Below are 16,973 nucleotides of genomic sequence, written 5' to 3'. Positions count from 1 at the left end.
TTTCAAATGAGATTGGATTAGATTCCCTAGTGTGGATACAGGCCCTTTGGCCAAAGTCCACACCAACCCTCCAAGGAGTAACCCACCCAGACCCATTTCCCTCTCACTAATGCACCTAACACCATGGGCAATTCACCTGACCTGCACATCTTTGGACTGTGAGAGGAAACCGGAACACCCAGAGGAAACCCATCCAGACATGGGGAGAATGAGAAAACCTCCAGTCGCCCAAGGCTGGAATTGAACCTGGGACCCTGGTGCTGTGAGGCAGCAGTGCTAACCACTAAGCCACCGTGCCACCCCAAATGAGGTTCTAAATGCTTTCGTAGATGAATGTAATCAGTCCCATCACAATATTGGAGAAGTATTAAAAGGTTTAGCTGGTTTCCAGGCAAACATTTACCCTCAATGTTACTAACGATTTTCTGATCATTTATCTTAATGTCATGTTTGAGACACTGCTTTGCGTTTTTTTTCAACATTGCAAAACCTCAAAGTTCTTTAATAGCTTTGAAATAGTGAGGGAGCGAGATAAATTCTTCCTTTTCCCTTAATGTATTATGTATGGACTGCCTTCTAATTGCTATGTTTCAGATTGTGAATGAAAAATATCAGACATATTCCAAAGCTTTTATTTGGAAAAGATGCAACTTTTAAAAAAGTACAAAATTAGTCATTAGTAATACAGGGTTAAAAAATATGATACAGTGAATATGCTCCACAGACATATGCAGTAGACCATAAAACCAGAAAATATAAGAGCAGGATTATGCCATTCGGTCCATGGAATCTGCTCCATCATTCGATCATGATTGATGCTTCTCAGTCCTGTTCTCCTGCCTTCTCCCTGTTACCCCTGCGCCAATCAATCGTGATTACCAATCAAGAATCAATCTCTCTCTTCTGGGATGAATTTCTGCTGTGTCTCTCAAATTTCTAGATGCATCTTTCATTTCAAAATCACCATTTAGAGTATATAAGCATGAACAACACAAAGGCAGCTGGCCTAAAACACTGCACAAAGTTTACTGTACCAGCAAGACCCTCTAACTGCTGAGGTCCTAGCAGCAACAGCCCCACAGCCATTTTCAGGGGTCCCATCACAAATACTTCCCAATCAGTCTGCAAGCTGCCAATGGAGTTCCTTGCTTTGGTAAATTTCCTGCAGGATTTTCTCTGAAAGGCACAAGTCCCACCACCAAGGAGATACCAACTGTCCAATTAGATGCCTGGAAATGATTGGGGCATGAAGATAAGCATGTCAAGGGCAGGGAGGTTTCATTCTATGGATACTTCCCTTGCTGCTGGCTGGTTCCACCGTTGGGTGAAGCCATCAGCCTGCAATCTGTGCCGCGATGTCTGTCCAAATGGTATCACCCATATCCATTACTGGTTCAATGCATATAGTGATAGGTGACTGCTTTAATGGTCTCATCCTATGGGCTCCAATTGAACTCCAGGCTAGAAGGGCCCTCTTGATTCTTCCTGTTCCAGACATAACTATGGGCAGTCAGGAAGGTGGCGAACGGTTCAGCACATGAGATAGCACTCAGCCCACTTGCAAGGGTAGCATTATATTCCAACCATTAACTCTGTTTTTAAGCTGCCAGTCCTGCTTAGCCTTTTCAGTATTTATTGGTCTTTTTCAGATTTTCAACCTCCTTAATAGTTTGCTCTGCATGAGCATCAACACAGAATAAGTTATTTAGTGGACAATTAAGAAGCTAGTGGTCAATTGTTTTACATTTTACCAAAAGAGTGCACAATGTTAATGAAGGCAAAGTTTTAAAAATGCATTAAATTCAAAGTAAAATCTCTGTACAGTGTGCTGCAAGTATATGTTAAACACTACATCTGTTATTTATACTTGTACAAAAATAAGAAACATATGAACTTAAATTATAAATAAAAATCCCATTAGTTAATAATTTCAGTTGCATGTTTTATAGAATGCATTTGAGTTTTTATCTGCACCATGTGGATTTTTTCTCCTGATGACATAGTCTGAAGAAGGACCATAATCTAATTAAATAATTCAGACTTGAAGAATTGGATACGAGGGAGTGATTAAAATGTAATGACTTAGCTAAGTGGGGAAAATAAAATAATAAAAACACAACCTGGTTTGAAACATTAATCATCAGTCTTCTGGCCTCCACGATTAAACATATTTGACACTTACTGCAAAAACAACAGAAAAGAAGAAAAATATTCTTAAATAAAACAAAGAGCTGCAGATGCTCAAGAGCCAAAACAAACAAAAACAAGAATTGTTGGAGAAACTCAGCAGGGCAGGCCGGATCTTTCAAGACAGAAGGGCCTGAAGAAGGGTCACTGGAGTCAAAATGTTAGCTCTTTTCTCTCTTCACAACTGCTGCTAGACCTGCTGAGTTTCTCCAGTAATTTCTATTTTTGTTTGTTTGAAAAATGTTCTTGATTGTTTTCTATACTGACAATGAATAGTACTGGTACCCATTATAGGTAACTGTTAATGGTGTAGAGCTAATGCACAGCTCTCTTGTCAGTACTCAGAGCCCGCACAATGCAAAGCTTCACAATCACTGAGCCCACTCTCCACTATTTACAGCTGACATTCAACGAAGAACACATTTTCTATCACTTAGAAGCCACACTCAATGTAGTATTTTCCCAATGTCAGAGCCCAGAATCAAAACAAAGCTCTTGCTGTAACTAAGACAACAATAACTCCAGCTCCACCTGTCACTAAGCCAACATTCAATGTAGAACTTTCTCCAACACTGAATCTACACATTGCAAAACTCTCAACATAGCCAGGGATTGCTCAGATGCTGAAGCTCAAGAACATATTAAGATTAATGAGAGGTATTAGATATTTTAAAGGATATCAAAGGTGCATAATTCTCCAGAGCCTGATGGGATATATTCCAGGGTACAAGGGAGGAGATTGCCAGAACATAGCAGGCTATGGACCAAATTCAGGTAAATGGGATTAGTATAGTTTGGTGTTTGTTGGTTATACATGGTTGGCTGAAAGGCCTGTTTCTATGCTGTTGATTCACAACCCTATGACTATGACCCTATTACAAAGCCAACGCTGAATGCAGCATTCTCTCTACAACAGGGAGGCCAGATTCAACACAAAGCTTTTTCTATCACTATGGTCACAATAAATGCAACTCTATTTCAGTCACTTAAGCCAATATTCAATGCAAATCTCTCTTCATCATTGAACCTAGACTCATGCAGCACTGGCTCTTCATCATTCAGAGACCACATTCAGTTCTAAGCTCTCCCCTTGCTGAGCCCACATTCAATGCAACATACTCTCCCTACCCCTCACAGCCCACATTCAATGAAAAGCTCTTTCTCCATTACTGATTCCACACCCAATGCAGTAACCTTTCCATCAATCAAAGAACATTTCAATGCAGTGCCCCAACATTTAGAGATTTGAACTTGTTACTGACATTAAAATTTGGTGTGCATTTGTTTTCGAATCAGAGTTTGCCTGATAGTTAGCTTCAATGATTGACGAAGAGAGTGTGTGCATGCCTGATGAGTTGTCCAGCCAAAAAAAAACTACTGGAATGTCATTATCTGAAAACCATCATCTGGTTACTGCAAAATAACTGTCAGTGTACTTTACCTAAAAATGAAAAAAGTCATCTTACAAGCACAATACTCAGTACAAGGCAGAGCCAAGAATTTCCAGTCTCAAACTGACTATCATTTGTGAACATCAACATAATCATAAACAGATGATACCTGGAACAGGGTACAAAATACTCTACTATTTGACTGCCATTAGTGGTCTTATAGCCCTATGAGAAGAGAATTGTTTTGGACATTAACAGAGTCTTACTTCTCATCCACTTTTGAAAGAATAGCTTGGCATGCGTCTCCATCCAATGGAAACCCTCAGCTGCTAACTATCTAGGTTGGATTTGGCTTGAAGTCTAACAATGAAAGCTGAAGTATTATTCAACTGCTCTCTTTGGACAACTATAGAGATTCCTTCACTGTAGGTCTGAAAAAACTGTCCATTGAGAGCTGTTTCCCCCCATGGTTTGTTGAAGCTTTGTGTTTTCTTTCTTTCTGCTTGTTTCTATTTGTTTCAGAGCCATGGATTCGCTTGACATCCTGCAGAGAGATCAAGATGTAAATTGTTTCATATTGGTTTTAACCTGAAATAAATTTTGAATAGAAACAAAGTCACGACCATTATTCATACATTGGTCTTATATCAAGAAGCTGTTGGATTACTCAGGAAATTATAATCAATTTCAATTCTGTAGGAAATTATAATCAATTTCAATTCTGTCCCTACCCAACATTCATATCTGGACATTCACAGAATGTATCAGGAACTGCAGCCTTCAGCAATTTTCCTTTATTTCAAGAGCAAATGCTAAATCTGTACAGGAGACAAAAGTGAGGACTGCAGATGCTGGAGATTAAAGTTGAGAATATGGTGCTGGAAAAGCACAGCAGGTCAGACAGCCTTCGAGGAGCAGGAAAATTGACATTTCGGGCAAAAGCCCTTCATCAGGAAGCTGTACAGTAGCCGAGTAAAGACCATGTTGAGGGCAACTTGGTAGCTCAGTGGTTACCACTACTGCCTCACTGCCAAGGGCCCACCCTTAGGCAACTGTCTGTGTGGAGTTTGTAATTCTCCCCATGTCTGCACGGGTTTCCTCTGAATGCTCCGGTTTCCTCCCGTGGTCCAAAGATGTGCAGGTTACATGGATTAGCCATGCTAAATTTCCCATACTGTCCAGAGATGTGCAGGCTAGGTGGAAGAGCCGTGGGAAATGCAGGGATAGGGTAGGGGGTGGGTCCGGGTGGGATGCTCTTCAGAGAGTCGGTGTGGATTTGATGGGTCGAATGGCCTGCTTCCACATGTAGGGGTTCTATTATCTCAGCACACGTGGTTCAAATATTCACTTGACAAATTCAGTCATGGAGTAAGCTCCTATCCATAACTTATGACAGCATGAAGTACCACGAACTGCCAATGAATCTATTGTCATTATCCTTAATATCACAACAAATTGAAATAGGAGGGTATATTAAATTATTCCACAAATAGATATCGGAGAATGCGAAAGTAAACTGCAGCATTAGTTTTTACATGGATGTAGCCAACATCCAGTTCTATTTCATCTCAAGCATCACATTTTGTTTTATAATGCCAATGCAAAGTCATATATGAATGCAAGAAGCTATATTGTTACCTTATCCAACAGCTTCCCATCTGTACTCGAATGGCTAAACAATTGCAAAACCTGAAAGTATGATGATAAGAGTTAAAACATTGAACAGTGAACTTTGATCCAAAGATGTAATCACTCACCCATGTTGCTTCATACAGTGGAAGGACATGTGCTGAGGCCTACAATTCCTCAAACATCTCACTGCTATCTCAATTCTGCCATTATAGAGTCATAGAGATTTACAGCACAGAAATAGACCCTTTGGTCCAACCTGTCCATGCCGACCAGATATCCCAACCCAGACCCACCTGTCAGCATCCAGCCCATATCCCTCCAAACCCTTCCTATTCATATACCCATCCAAATGCCTCTTAAATATTGCAATTGTACCAGCCGCCACCAAATCCTCTGGCAGCTCATTCCATACACGTACCACCCTCTGCGTGAAAAAATTGCCCCTTAGGTCTCTTTTATATCCTTCCCCCTCACACTAAACCTATGCCCTCCAGTACTGGACTCCCCGACCACAGGGAAAAGACTTTGTCTATTTATCCTATCCATGCCCCTCATAATCTTGTAAACCTCTATAAGGTCACCCCATAGCCTCCGACGCTCCAGTGAAAACAGCCCCAGCCTGTTCAGCCTCTCCCTCTCCCTCATTTTGCCAGAGCGGCGGGGAGAGGAGGAGTGGTGAAGCGAGGGCTCTGGGAAGGGTGAGTTTTCCCGCATTAAAAGGGACTTACCTCGCAGGTTGGGCCTCCATTTTGCCAGAGCGGGGGGGAGAGGAGGAGTGGTGAAGCGAGGGCTCTGGGAAGGGTGAGTTTTCCCACATTAAAAGGGACTTACCTCGTGAGTCAGGCCTCCATTTTGCCAGAGCGGCGAGGGAGGAGCGAAGGACTTCTGGGAAGTCATATATTTGTGTGGTTGCGTTACCCGAAACACGACTCGGGTAGTATCTCTCACCCATCCTCCTCCTCTAACCAAAAATGTTCTGTGCGCTAGATTGATAAAGTAACGAGTTTATTTTTTATTCCTTATTTTTTCAACAGTCTCTTTGGGAATTTAGAATCGTGGGAATGGAGTGAGGGCAGTTGAATGTTCCTCCTGCAGAATGTGGGAGGTAAGGGTCACCACTAGTGTCCCTGCTGACTACATCTGCAGGAAGTGCACCCAACTCCAGCTCCTCGAAAACCGCGTTAGGGAGCTGGAGCTGGAGCTAGATGAACTTCGGATCATTCGGGAGGCAGAGGAGGTTATTGAGAGGAGTTACAGGGAGGTAGTCACAGCTCAGATACAAGAAAAAGGCAGATGGGTGACAGTCATGGACGGAAAGGGAACTGGCAGGCAGTGCAGGGATCCCCTGTGGCCACTCCCCTCAACAATAAGTATACCGTTTTGGATACTGTTGGGGAGGATGACTTAACAGGGGAAAGCAGTGGGGTACAGGGCTCTGGCACAGAGTCTGTCCCTGCTGCTCAGAAGGGAAGGGGGAAGAGGAGCAGAGCAGTAGTCATTGGGGACTCCATAGTTAGGGGGACAGATAGGAGGTTCTGTGGGGACAAGAGAGACTCACGGTTGGTGTGTTGCCTCCCAGGTGCCAGGGTTTGTGATGTCTCTGATCGTGTTTTTAGGATCCTTAAGGGAAGGGGGAGCAACCCCAAGTCGTGGTCCACATAGGCACCAATGACATAGGTAGGAAGAGAGATGGGGATTTAAGAAAGAAATTCAGGGAGCTAGGATGGAAGCATAGAGCTAGGACGAAAAGGGTTGTTGTCTCTGGTTTATTACCCGTGCCATGTGCTAGTGAGGCAAGGAATAGGGAGAGAGAGAGAGAGGAGTGGAACAAGTGGCTACAGGGATAGTGCAGGAGGGAGGGTTTTGAATTCTTGGATAATTGGGGCTCTTTCTGCGGTAGGTGGGACCTCTACAAGCAGGATGGTCTTCATCTGAACCAGAGGGGTACCAATATCCTGGGGGGGGAAATTCGCTAAGGCTATTGGGGTGGGATGGGAACCAAAATTGTAGTTCGAGAATAGAAAAGGTTGAGAGTAGGGAGGTCCAAAATCAAGTTTCAGGGACGCAAGATGGCACTGGCAAGCAAGAAGTTGGTTTGAAGTGTGTCTACTTCAACGCCAGGAGCATCCGGAACAAGGTGGATGAACTTGCAGCATGGGTTGGTACCTGGGACTTCGATGTTGTGGCCATTTCGGAGACATTGTTAGAGCAGGGACAGGAATTGTTGTTGCAGGTGCCAGGATTTCGATGTTTCACTAAGAACAGAGAACATGGTAAAAGAGGTGGGGGTGGTGGTGACATTGTTAGTCAAGGACATGATTGCAGTTGCAGAAAGGATGTTTGGGGACTCGTCAACTGAGGTACTAAGGGTTGAGGTTAGAAACAGGAAAGGAGAGGTCACCCTGTTGGGAGTTTTCTATAGGCCTCCAAATAGTTCCAGAGATGTAGAGGAAAGGATAGCAAAGATGATTCTCGAAGGAGTGAAAGAGACAGGGTAACTGACATGGGGGACTTCAACTTTCCAAATATTGACTGGGAACACTATAGTACTATAGATGGGTCAGTTTTTGTCCAGTGTGTGCAGGAGGGCTTCCTGACACAATACGTAGACAGGCCAACAAGGGGTGAAACCACATTACATTGGTACTGGGTAATGAGCACGGACAGGTGTTAGACTTGGAGGTAGGTGAGCACTTTGGTGATAGCGATTACAATTCTGTTAAGTTTACTTTAGTGATAGAAAGGGATAGGTGTATACCACTGGGCAAGAATTACAGCTGGGGGAAAAGGCAATTATGATGCGAGTAGGCAAGATTTAGGAAGCATATGATGGAGAAGGAAACTGCACGGAATGGGCACATTAGAAATGTAGAGCTTATTCAAGGAAAAGCTCCTGAGTGTCCTAGATAAGTATTGTACTGTCAGGCAGGGAGGAAGCTGTAGAGCGCAAGAGCCGTGGTTTACGAAGGAAGTGGAATCGCTGGTCAAGGGGAAAAAGAAGGCTTATGTTAGGACGAGATGTGAAGGCTCAGTTAGGGCGCTTGAGGATTACAAGGTAGCCAGGAAAGACCTAAAGAGAGAGCTCAGAAGAGCCAGGAGGAGACATGAGAAGTTGTTGGCGGATAAGATCAGGGTAAACCCTAAGGCTTTCTAAAGGTATTTAAGAAATAAAAGAATGATGAGAGCAAGATTAGGACCAATCAACGATAGTAGTGGGAAGTTGTGCGTGGAGTCAGAGGAGATAGGGGAAGCACAAAATGAATATTTTTCGACAGTATTCACTCTAGAAAATGACAATGTTGTCGAGGAGAATACTGAGATACAGGCTACTAGACTAGGTGGGATTGAGGTTCACAAGGAAGAGATATTAGAAATCCTGCAGAGTGTGAAAATAGATAAGTCCCCTGGGCCGGATGGGATTTATCCTAGGATCCTCTGGGAAGCCAGGGAGGAGATTGCCGAGCCTTTGACATTGATCTTTAAATCATCATTGTCTGCAGGAATAGTGCCAGAAGACTGGAGGATAGCAAATGTGATTCCTCTGTTCAAGAAGGGGAGTAGAGACAACCCCGATAATTATAGACCAGTGAGCCTTACTTCAGTTGTTGGTAAAGTGTTGGAAAAGGTTATAAGAGATAGGATTTATAATCATCTAGAAAAGAATAATTTGATTAGGGATAGTCAGCGCGATTTTGTGAAGGGTAGGTCGTGCCTCACAAACCTTATTGAGTTTTTTGAGAAGGTGACCAAACAGGTAGATGAGAGTAAACCGGTTAATGTGGTGTATATGGATTTCAGCAAGGCGTTCGATAAGGTTCCCCAGTAGGTCATTGTACAAAATGCGGAGGAATGGGATTGTGGGAGATATAGCAGTTTGGATCAGTAATTAGCTTGCTGAAAGAAGACGGAGGGTGGTGGTTGATGGGAAATGTTCATCCTGGAGTCCAGTTACTAGTGGTGTACTGTAAGGGTCGGTGTTAGGTCCACTGCTGTTCGTCATTTTTATAAGCGAACTGGATGAGGGCGTAGAAGGGTGGGTTAGTAAATTTGCAGACGACACTAAGGTCGGTGGAGTTGTGGATAGTGACGAAGGATGTTGTAGATTACAGAGAGACATAGATAAGCTGCAGAGCTGGGCTGACAGGCGGACAAGTGGGAGGTGATTCACTTTGGTCAGAGTAACTGGAATGCAAAGTACTGGGCTAATGGTAAGATTCTTGGTAGTGTAGATGAGCAGAGAGAGCTCAGTGTCCAGGTACACAGATCCTTGAACGTTGCCACCCAGGTTGACAGGGTTGTTAAGAAGGCATATAGTGTTTTAGCTTTTATTAATAGAGGGATCGAGTTCCGGAACCATGAGGTTACGCTACAGCTGTACAAAACTCTGGTGCAGCCGCACTTGGAGTATTGTGTACAGTTCTGGTCACCACATTATAAGAAGGATGTGGAAGCTTTGGAAAGAGTGCAGAGGGCATTCCATACCCTTACTACTCTCTGAGTAAAGAAACTACCTCTGACATCTGTCCGATATTTATCACTCCTCAATTTCCGATAGGAAGGAGACCAGAATATGGACGTACATGGAATAATGTCGGTTAGATGGGCTTCAGATTGGTACGACAGGTCGGTGCAACATTGAGGGCCGAAGGGCCTGTACTGCGCTGTAATGTTCTATGTTCTATAGTTCAAATCCCCCAACCCTGGCAACATCCTTGCAAATCTTTTCTGAACCCTTTCAAGTTTCACAATATCTTTCCGATAGGAAGGAGACCAGAATTGCACACAATATTCCAACAGTGGCCTAACCAATGTCCTGTACAGCCGCAACATGACCTCCCAACTCCTGCCTGGTGTGGAAGGGAGGTCTTTCGAGGAAAGGCTGAGGGATTGGAGGCTGTTTTCATTGGAGAGAAGAAGGTTGAGAGGTGACTTAATAGAGACATATAAGATAATCAGAGGATTAGATAAGGTGGATAGGGAGAGCCTTTTTCCAAGTATGGAGACAGCGAGCACAAGGGGGCATAGCTTTAAATTGAGGAGTGATAAATATCGGACAGATGTCAGAGGTAGTTTCTTTACTCAGAGAGTAGTAAGGGTATGGAATGCTTTGCCTGCAATTGTAGTTGATTCGCCAACTTTAATTGATTTAAGTCATCATTGGACAAGCATATGGACGTACATGGAATAATGTCGGTTAGATGGGCTTCAGATTGGTACGACAGGTCGGTGCAACATTGAGGGCCGAAGGGCCTGTACTGCGCTGTAATGTTCTATGTTCTATAGTTCAAATCCCCCAACCCTGGCAACATCCTTGCAAATCTTTTCTGAACCCTTTCAAGTTTCACAATATCTTTCCGATAGGAAGGAGACCAGAATTGCACACAATATTCCAACAGTGGCCTAACCAATGTCCTGTACAGCCGCAACATGACCTCCCAACTCCTGTACTCAATACTCTGACCAATAAAGGAAAGCATACCAAACGTCTCCTTCACTATCCTATCTACCTGCGACTCCACTTTCAAGGAGCTATGAACCTGCACTCCAAGGTCTCTTAGTTCAGCAACACTCCCTAGGAGCTTACCATTAAGTATATAAGTCCTGCTAAGATTTGCTTTCCCAAAATGCAGCACCTCCCATTTATCTGAATTAAACTTCATCTGCCACTTCTCAGCCCATTGGCCCATCTGGGCCAGATCCTGTTGTAATCTGAGGTAACCCACTTTGCTGTCCACTACACCTCCAATTTTGGTGTCATCTGCAAACTTACTAACTGTACCTCTTATGCTCGCATCCAAATCATTTATGTAAATGACAAAAAGTAGAGGACCCAGCACCGATCCCTGTGGCACTCCACTCGTCACAGGCCTGTGTCTTCTACCTTTGAGCCAGTTCTGTCTCCAAATGGCTCGTTCTCCCTGTATTCCATGAGATCTAACCTTGCTAATCAGTCTCCCATGGGGAACCTTGTCAAACGCCTTACTGAAGTCCATATAGATCACATCTACTGCTCTGCTCTCATCAATCTTCTTTGTTACTTCCTCAAAAAACTCAATCAAGTTTGTGAGACATGATTTCCCACACACAAAGCCATGTTGACTATCCCTAATCAGTCCTTGCCTTTCCAAATACATGTACATCCTGTCCCTCAGGATTCCCTCCAACAACATGCCCACCCCTGAGGTCAGGCTCACCGGTCTATAGTTCCCTGGCTTGTCTTTACCGCCCTTCTTAAACAATGGCACCACGTTTGCCAACCTCCAGTCTACCGGCACCTCACCTGTGACTATTGATGATCCAAATATCTCAGCAAGAGGCCCAGCAATCACTTCTCTAGCTTCCCACAGAGTTCTTGGGTACACCTGATCAGGTCCTGGGGATTTATCCACCTTTAACCATTTCAAGGCATCCAGCACTTATTCCTCTAATCTGGACATTTTGCAAGATGTCACCATCTATTTCCCTACAGTCTATATCTTCCATATCCTTTTCCACAGTAAATACTGATGCAAAATATTCATTTAGTATCTTCCCCATTTTCTGTGGCTCCACACAAAGACCGCCTTGCTGATCTTTGAGGGGCCCTATTCTCTCCCTAGTTACCCTTTTGCCCTTAATATATTTGTAAAAACCCTTTGGATTCTCCTTAACTCTATTTGCAAAAAAGCTATCTCATGTCCCCTTTTTGCCCTCCTGATTTCCCTCTTAAGTATACTCCTTCACTCGATCTATCCTGTCTATACCTGACATATGCTTCCTTTTTTTTCATAACCAAACCCTCAATTTCTTTTGTCATCCAGCATTCCCTATACCTACCAGCCTTCCCTTTCACCCTGACAGGAATATACTTTCTCTGGAATCTGGTTATCTCATTTCTTAAGGCTTCCCATTTTCCAGCCGTCCCTTTACCTGCGAACATCTGTCCCCAATCAGCTTTCGAAAGTTCTTGCCTAATACTGTCAAAATTGGCCTTTCTCCAATTTAGAACTTCAACTTTTAGATCTGGTCTATCCTCTTCCATCACTATTTTAAAACGAATAGAATTATGGTCGCTGGCTCCAAAGTGCTCCCCCACTGACACCTCAGTCACCTGCCCTGCCTTATTTCCCAAGAGTACGTCAAGTTTTGCACCTTCTCTAGTAGGTACATCCACATACTGAATCAGAAAATTGTCTTCTACGCACTTAAGAAATTCCTCTCCACCTAAACCTTTCACACTATGACAGTCCCAGTCGATATTTGGAAAGTTAAAATCCCCTACCATAACCACCCCATTATTCTTACAGATAGCTGAGATCTCCTTACAAGTTTGTTCTCAATTCCCCTCTGGCTATTAGGGGGTTTATAATACAATCCCAATAAGGTGATCATCCCTTTCTTATTGCTCAGTTCCACCCAAATAACTTCCCTGGATGTATTTCCGGGAATATCCTCCCTCAGCACAGCAGTAATGCTATCCCTTATCAAAAATGCCACTCCCCCTCCTCTCTTGCCTCCCTTTCTATCCTTCCTGTAGCATTTGTATCCTGGAACATTAACTGCCAGTCCTGCCCATCCCTGAGCCATGTTTCTGGAATTGCTATGATATCCCAGTCCCATGTTCCTAACCCATGCCCTGAGTTCATCTGCCTTCCGTGTTAGGCCCCTTGCATTGAAATAAATGCAGTTTAATTTATTAGTCCTACCTTATCCCTGACTGTTTGACTCACTTCTGTTCTCAACTGTACCAGTCTCAGATTGATCTCTTTCCTCACTATCTCCCTGGGTCCCACCCCCCCCACCACCTTACTAGTTTAAATCCTCCCAAGCAGTTCTGGCAAATTTCCCTGCCAGTATATTAGTCCCCTTCCAATTTAGGTGCAATCCGTCCTTCTTATACAGGTCACTTCAACCCCAAAAGAGATTCCAATGATCCAAAAATGTGAATCCTTCTCCCATACACCAGCTCCTCAGCCATGCATTCATCTGCTCTATCCTCCAATTCCTGCCCTCACTAGCTCATAGTAATCCAGATATTACTCCCCTTGAGGACCTCCTTTTTAAATTTCTGCCTAACTCTCTGTAATCTCCCTTCAGAATCTCAACCTTTTCCATTCCTATATCGATGGGTCCAATGGGGACAATGATCTCTTGCTGGCCCCTCTCCTCCGTGAGAACATTCTGCACCCTCTCTGAGACATCCTTAACCCTGGCAGCAGGGAAGCAACACACCATTCTGCTTTTTCTCTGCTGGCCACAGAAATGTCTGTCTGTACCTCAGACTACACAATCCCCTAACACAATTAATATCTTGGAAGCTGACGTACCCTTCGTTGCATTAGAGCCAGTCTCAATACCAGAAACTTGGCTGTTCGTGCTACGTTCCCCTGAGAATCCATCACGCCTACATTTTCCAAAACAGCATACCTGTTTGAAATGGGTATATCCACAAATGACTCCTCCCCAGGTGCCTACCTCTCTTACCATTACAATGAATTGATGTTTGGGGATTCAGGGGTATATTTACACTAGGCTACAAGACTATTTATTCCCAGTACAGCACCATGACCAGTGGACTCACAATTCTAAAATCACAATACCATCACAATCCCAGTGACAGAACTTAGATCATTAGTGAGTATGAATGAAGAAAGACCTCACAGTCATTAGTTAATCTTATTCAGGTCCACATACAGAAACTATAATGGTCATTATTTAGGTTCGCTACTATATGGAAACAGGCCCTTCAGCCCAACAAGTCCACACCGACCCTCCAAAGAGTAACCCACCCAGACCCATTCCCCCTGACTAATGCACCTAACACTCAGCAATTTAGCATGGCCAATTCACCTGACCTGCACATCTTTGGACTGTGACAGGAAACCAGAGCACCCGGAGGAAACCCACGCAGACACGGGGAGAATGTGCAAACTCCACACAGACAGTTGCCCGAGGCGGGAATCTAACCCGGGTTCCTGGCGCTGTGAGGCAACAGTGCTAACCACTGAGCCACTGTGCTGCCCTTAAAACTCTATTCTTCCTTATTTCAAACCTCAATTTCTCTACTCACTGCTGAATTGAACCATAGACTAGTGCAGTATTACAAATTGGTCAGAACTCATGCTGGTCATTCTAGAGACCCATTCTGTTAGCCCGCTGTCCTTCCCTGAAATTTTGTAATATTTTCTCCTTCAAGTAAATATCCAACTCCCTTTTGAAGGCTATTTCTAAATCAATATACATCAGCCAAGCTGGCAACACATTTTAAATCCTGAATGCTATAAATCAGAAACAAACAGATATTGTTGCAAAAGCTCAGAGGTCTGGAAGCATCTGTGAAAAGAAATCAGAGTTAGCATTTTGGGTCCGGTGACCCCTCCTCATAACATTCCAAATCCTAACCATCTGTCGCACGAGAGTTTTTGTCTTATGTTTGCTCTGGTTCTTTTGTCAATCTTTTGAAAACTGTTCCTTCAATTTAAAATTGAGGACTTCTGAGACCCCACATTTATGCACAATATATTGCCCATGGAAAGAAAGCAAAATAGTGCTTTAATAAGATAGAAGCTACTCAGATGTAGCAAATCATCAGACAGGAACCTTCAAGTTATAATCTTCCAGCTTACAAGTGCTCTCAGCAATGGAACCCTTTCCTTTCTTTGTCCCCTCACCTATGCCACTCACCCAATTCCAGAGCTAAGCACAACCAGAGCTTTACCTTTTTCATGGCTGTAGACACAGCTGATTGTTGAAACTCGGTCTTTGTTACCCAGCGGAAGGAAGGACACTTTGTCCTCGCCTGCTTCACAGTATCGACTGATGCGCTATTAAGTGAGTTACTGTACACGACGTAGGTCTGGTGAATGTGAGAAAAGATATGTACTACCTACAAAAAGTAGGAAAAAATAAAATGACTAATCCATCTTGATATTACGCAGTCCATGCATTAGTTGGCTGATGTCAATAAAAGCTGCAAAATTATACCAATCACATTTAGATATCTAGGTGCTGGACAACAATGCTGAAAAGACATTTTCTTTACTTTGATGCAATTAATCCTTTTCTGTTCTCCAGAAATTGATTGTGACCTCTATTTTTAGTTAGCAATACTTGCAAACTCACCTCCCCCAAAAATTGAAAATTTTTCTCTGTAACTGAACTCCCCAATAATTCTGTAAGCCGATCTAAAATCTTGCATTTCTGTTCCTTTTCTGTCATCTCAGACTCCAACAGAATGCTGGGGAACTCCCACATTCCAGCTAACAGTCCTGGCAATCAGAAAGACACAACAAAATGAATGAATGGTTTCAAAGAAAAGAAAACGGAAGATGATCAATTATCAATTACATTTTCATTGATAATACATCTACCATTCACATATGACATTCTACTTCCTCTGATGGAAACTACCAATATTTGCCTTGTGTCAGGAATCCGTATGCTTCATATTTGTGCGCCCTTCGATGTATATGCAGTAATTAAATACTGAGTTTAGCTTAGCACATTGCGAAGTCTCTTCACTTGCTATTGGAGTTCGCATTAATTTAGCACAATATGTTCTCAGATACCAAATGGGAAGATATTGATTCCAGTATCATATACACTTCAAGCTACTGTTTTCTTTAACTACTATTGCTTTTATTCTAAAGCCTTACTGAAGCAAATATAACAGAATTACAAATCTCTTTTCCCACACCATCTCCACTCAAATTGTTTTCAGTTGACAGTAGTTACCGATGTTAGGTCTCTGAACTAGGAAGTATTCTTCTGCATCACCAGCATTCCTCTTCCGTGTAACTACACAGGTCAGTGTTCGCTCTGCTCGTGGTAGTTTCTTTGCAGCTTTCCTTGGGAAGTTCATTACCCCGAGACTACCAACCCAGGATTCTTTGTTAGGCAAGCATAAGGAGCAATTCTCTGCAACATCAAATTGAAATATTATTTTACTGGTTGATCACATTTGGCCTATCATGACATATGGTTAGATACTAGCATGTTCTGCCTTTGAAACATATTGAACCAGAGGATCAAGGTGATCTATAATGTCACCATTTAGATCAAACAATTCTGGAGATTTGATCAGTCTGGACTGGATTCCTGCAATCCCTGCTCCCAGAGATCTGAAGATTGCGTAGAAATGGTGCAGTTCCCAGAAAATGACAATTTCAAGGGATCATTAGGGAGATTTTCTTTTCTGCAATTCTCCAAAATTGGACTTCTGCATCTTGGGTTTTGGGAAAAATATAAATTGGGGTTTGATATCTTTAGGATAGTAGGAAAAAATGACAGAGAAATTAAAGGGAGAGTTTCTACTATTTGACTCATGAGAGAATTCAAAAAGGAATTAATTTTTTAAAAATCACATCATAAATTGTTCATTTGTACCATGTATTCCCAGTGTTAATAGTTCCTAAATACATACAGAGATCTATGCATAGGTTATTGATAATTATTGATAATTCTTACCACACTCTTCAATATCTGGGGTGGGGGAAATTTTTGACAAGGTATTGCCCAGCAGTCTTTTTGAGACTGATTCCTGCTTCTTCAAAACCTGGAATGAGCATCAACAGAAGAAAAGTTAATATTTACTTAGAAACTTTTGCAATAACATAACCACTCAAAGTGTTTTCGAGACAATGTCATTATTGTGAAGTGGGCAACATAACTGATGCAGAGATTATGACATACACATTGTCTATTATGTTTGCCATTCTCTTTCACTCCTTTCTCACTGCACAGTTGTTTAAAAAAAAACAAGATTAGTCTGATGGGTTTACAAGC

At 42.8% G+C, this 16,973-nt stretch overlaps 1 protein-coding gene across 4 annotated transcripts in view; it reads right to left on the bottom strand.

Moving 5' to 3' along the window:
* Positions 1-616: 616 nt before the first annotated feature.
* Positions 617-16,973, bottom strand: part of mutyh (mutY DNA glycosylase) — a 40,458-nt gene continuing 24,101 nt past the window's right edge. For all 4 annotated transcript variants that reach the window (XM_043699098.2, XM_043699100.2, XM_087990573.1 and 1 more), the window contains 6 exons: positions 16,656-16,743; positions 15,924-16,106; positions 15,312-15,457; positions 14,908-15,075; positions 5,217-5,267; positions 617-4,122 (listed from right to left, as the gene is read on the bottom strand). In XM_043699098.2, coding sequence (XP_043555033.2) covers positions 3,985-4,122; positions 5,217-5,267; positions 14,908-15,075; positions 15,312-15,457; positions 15,924-16,106; positions 16,656-16,743 — 774 coding nt within the window. In that variant the 3' untranslated portion in view covers positions 617-3,984. The remainder of the gene's footprint in view (positions 4,123-5,216; positions 5,268-14,907; positions 15,076-15,311; positions 15,458-15,923; positions 16,107-16,655; positions 16,744-16,973) is intronic.

This window comes from Chiloscyllium plagiosum, unplaced genomic scaffold (assembly GCF_037043375.1).
Source record: "Chiloscyllium plagiosum isolate Xiang-an unplaced genomic scaffold, Cpla_swu_hap1 HiC_scaffold_9, whole genome shotgun sequence".
NCBI lineage: Eukaryota > Metazoa > Chordata > Chondrichthyes > Orectolobiformes > Hemiscylliidae > Chiloscyllium > Chiloscyllium plagiosum.
The sequence above is the reverse complement of the archived record's forward strand: the minus strand, read 5'-3'. Positions and strand labels throughout refer to the sequence as shown.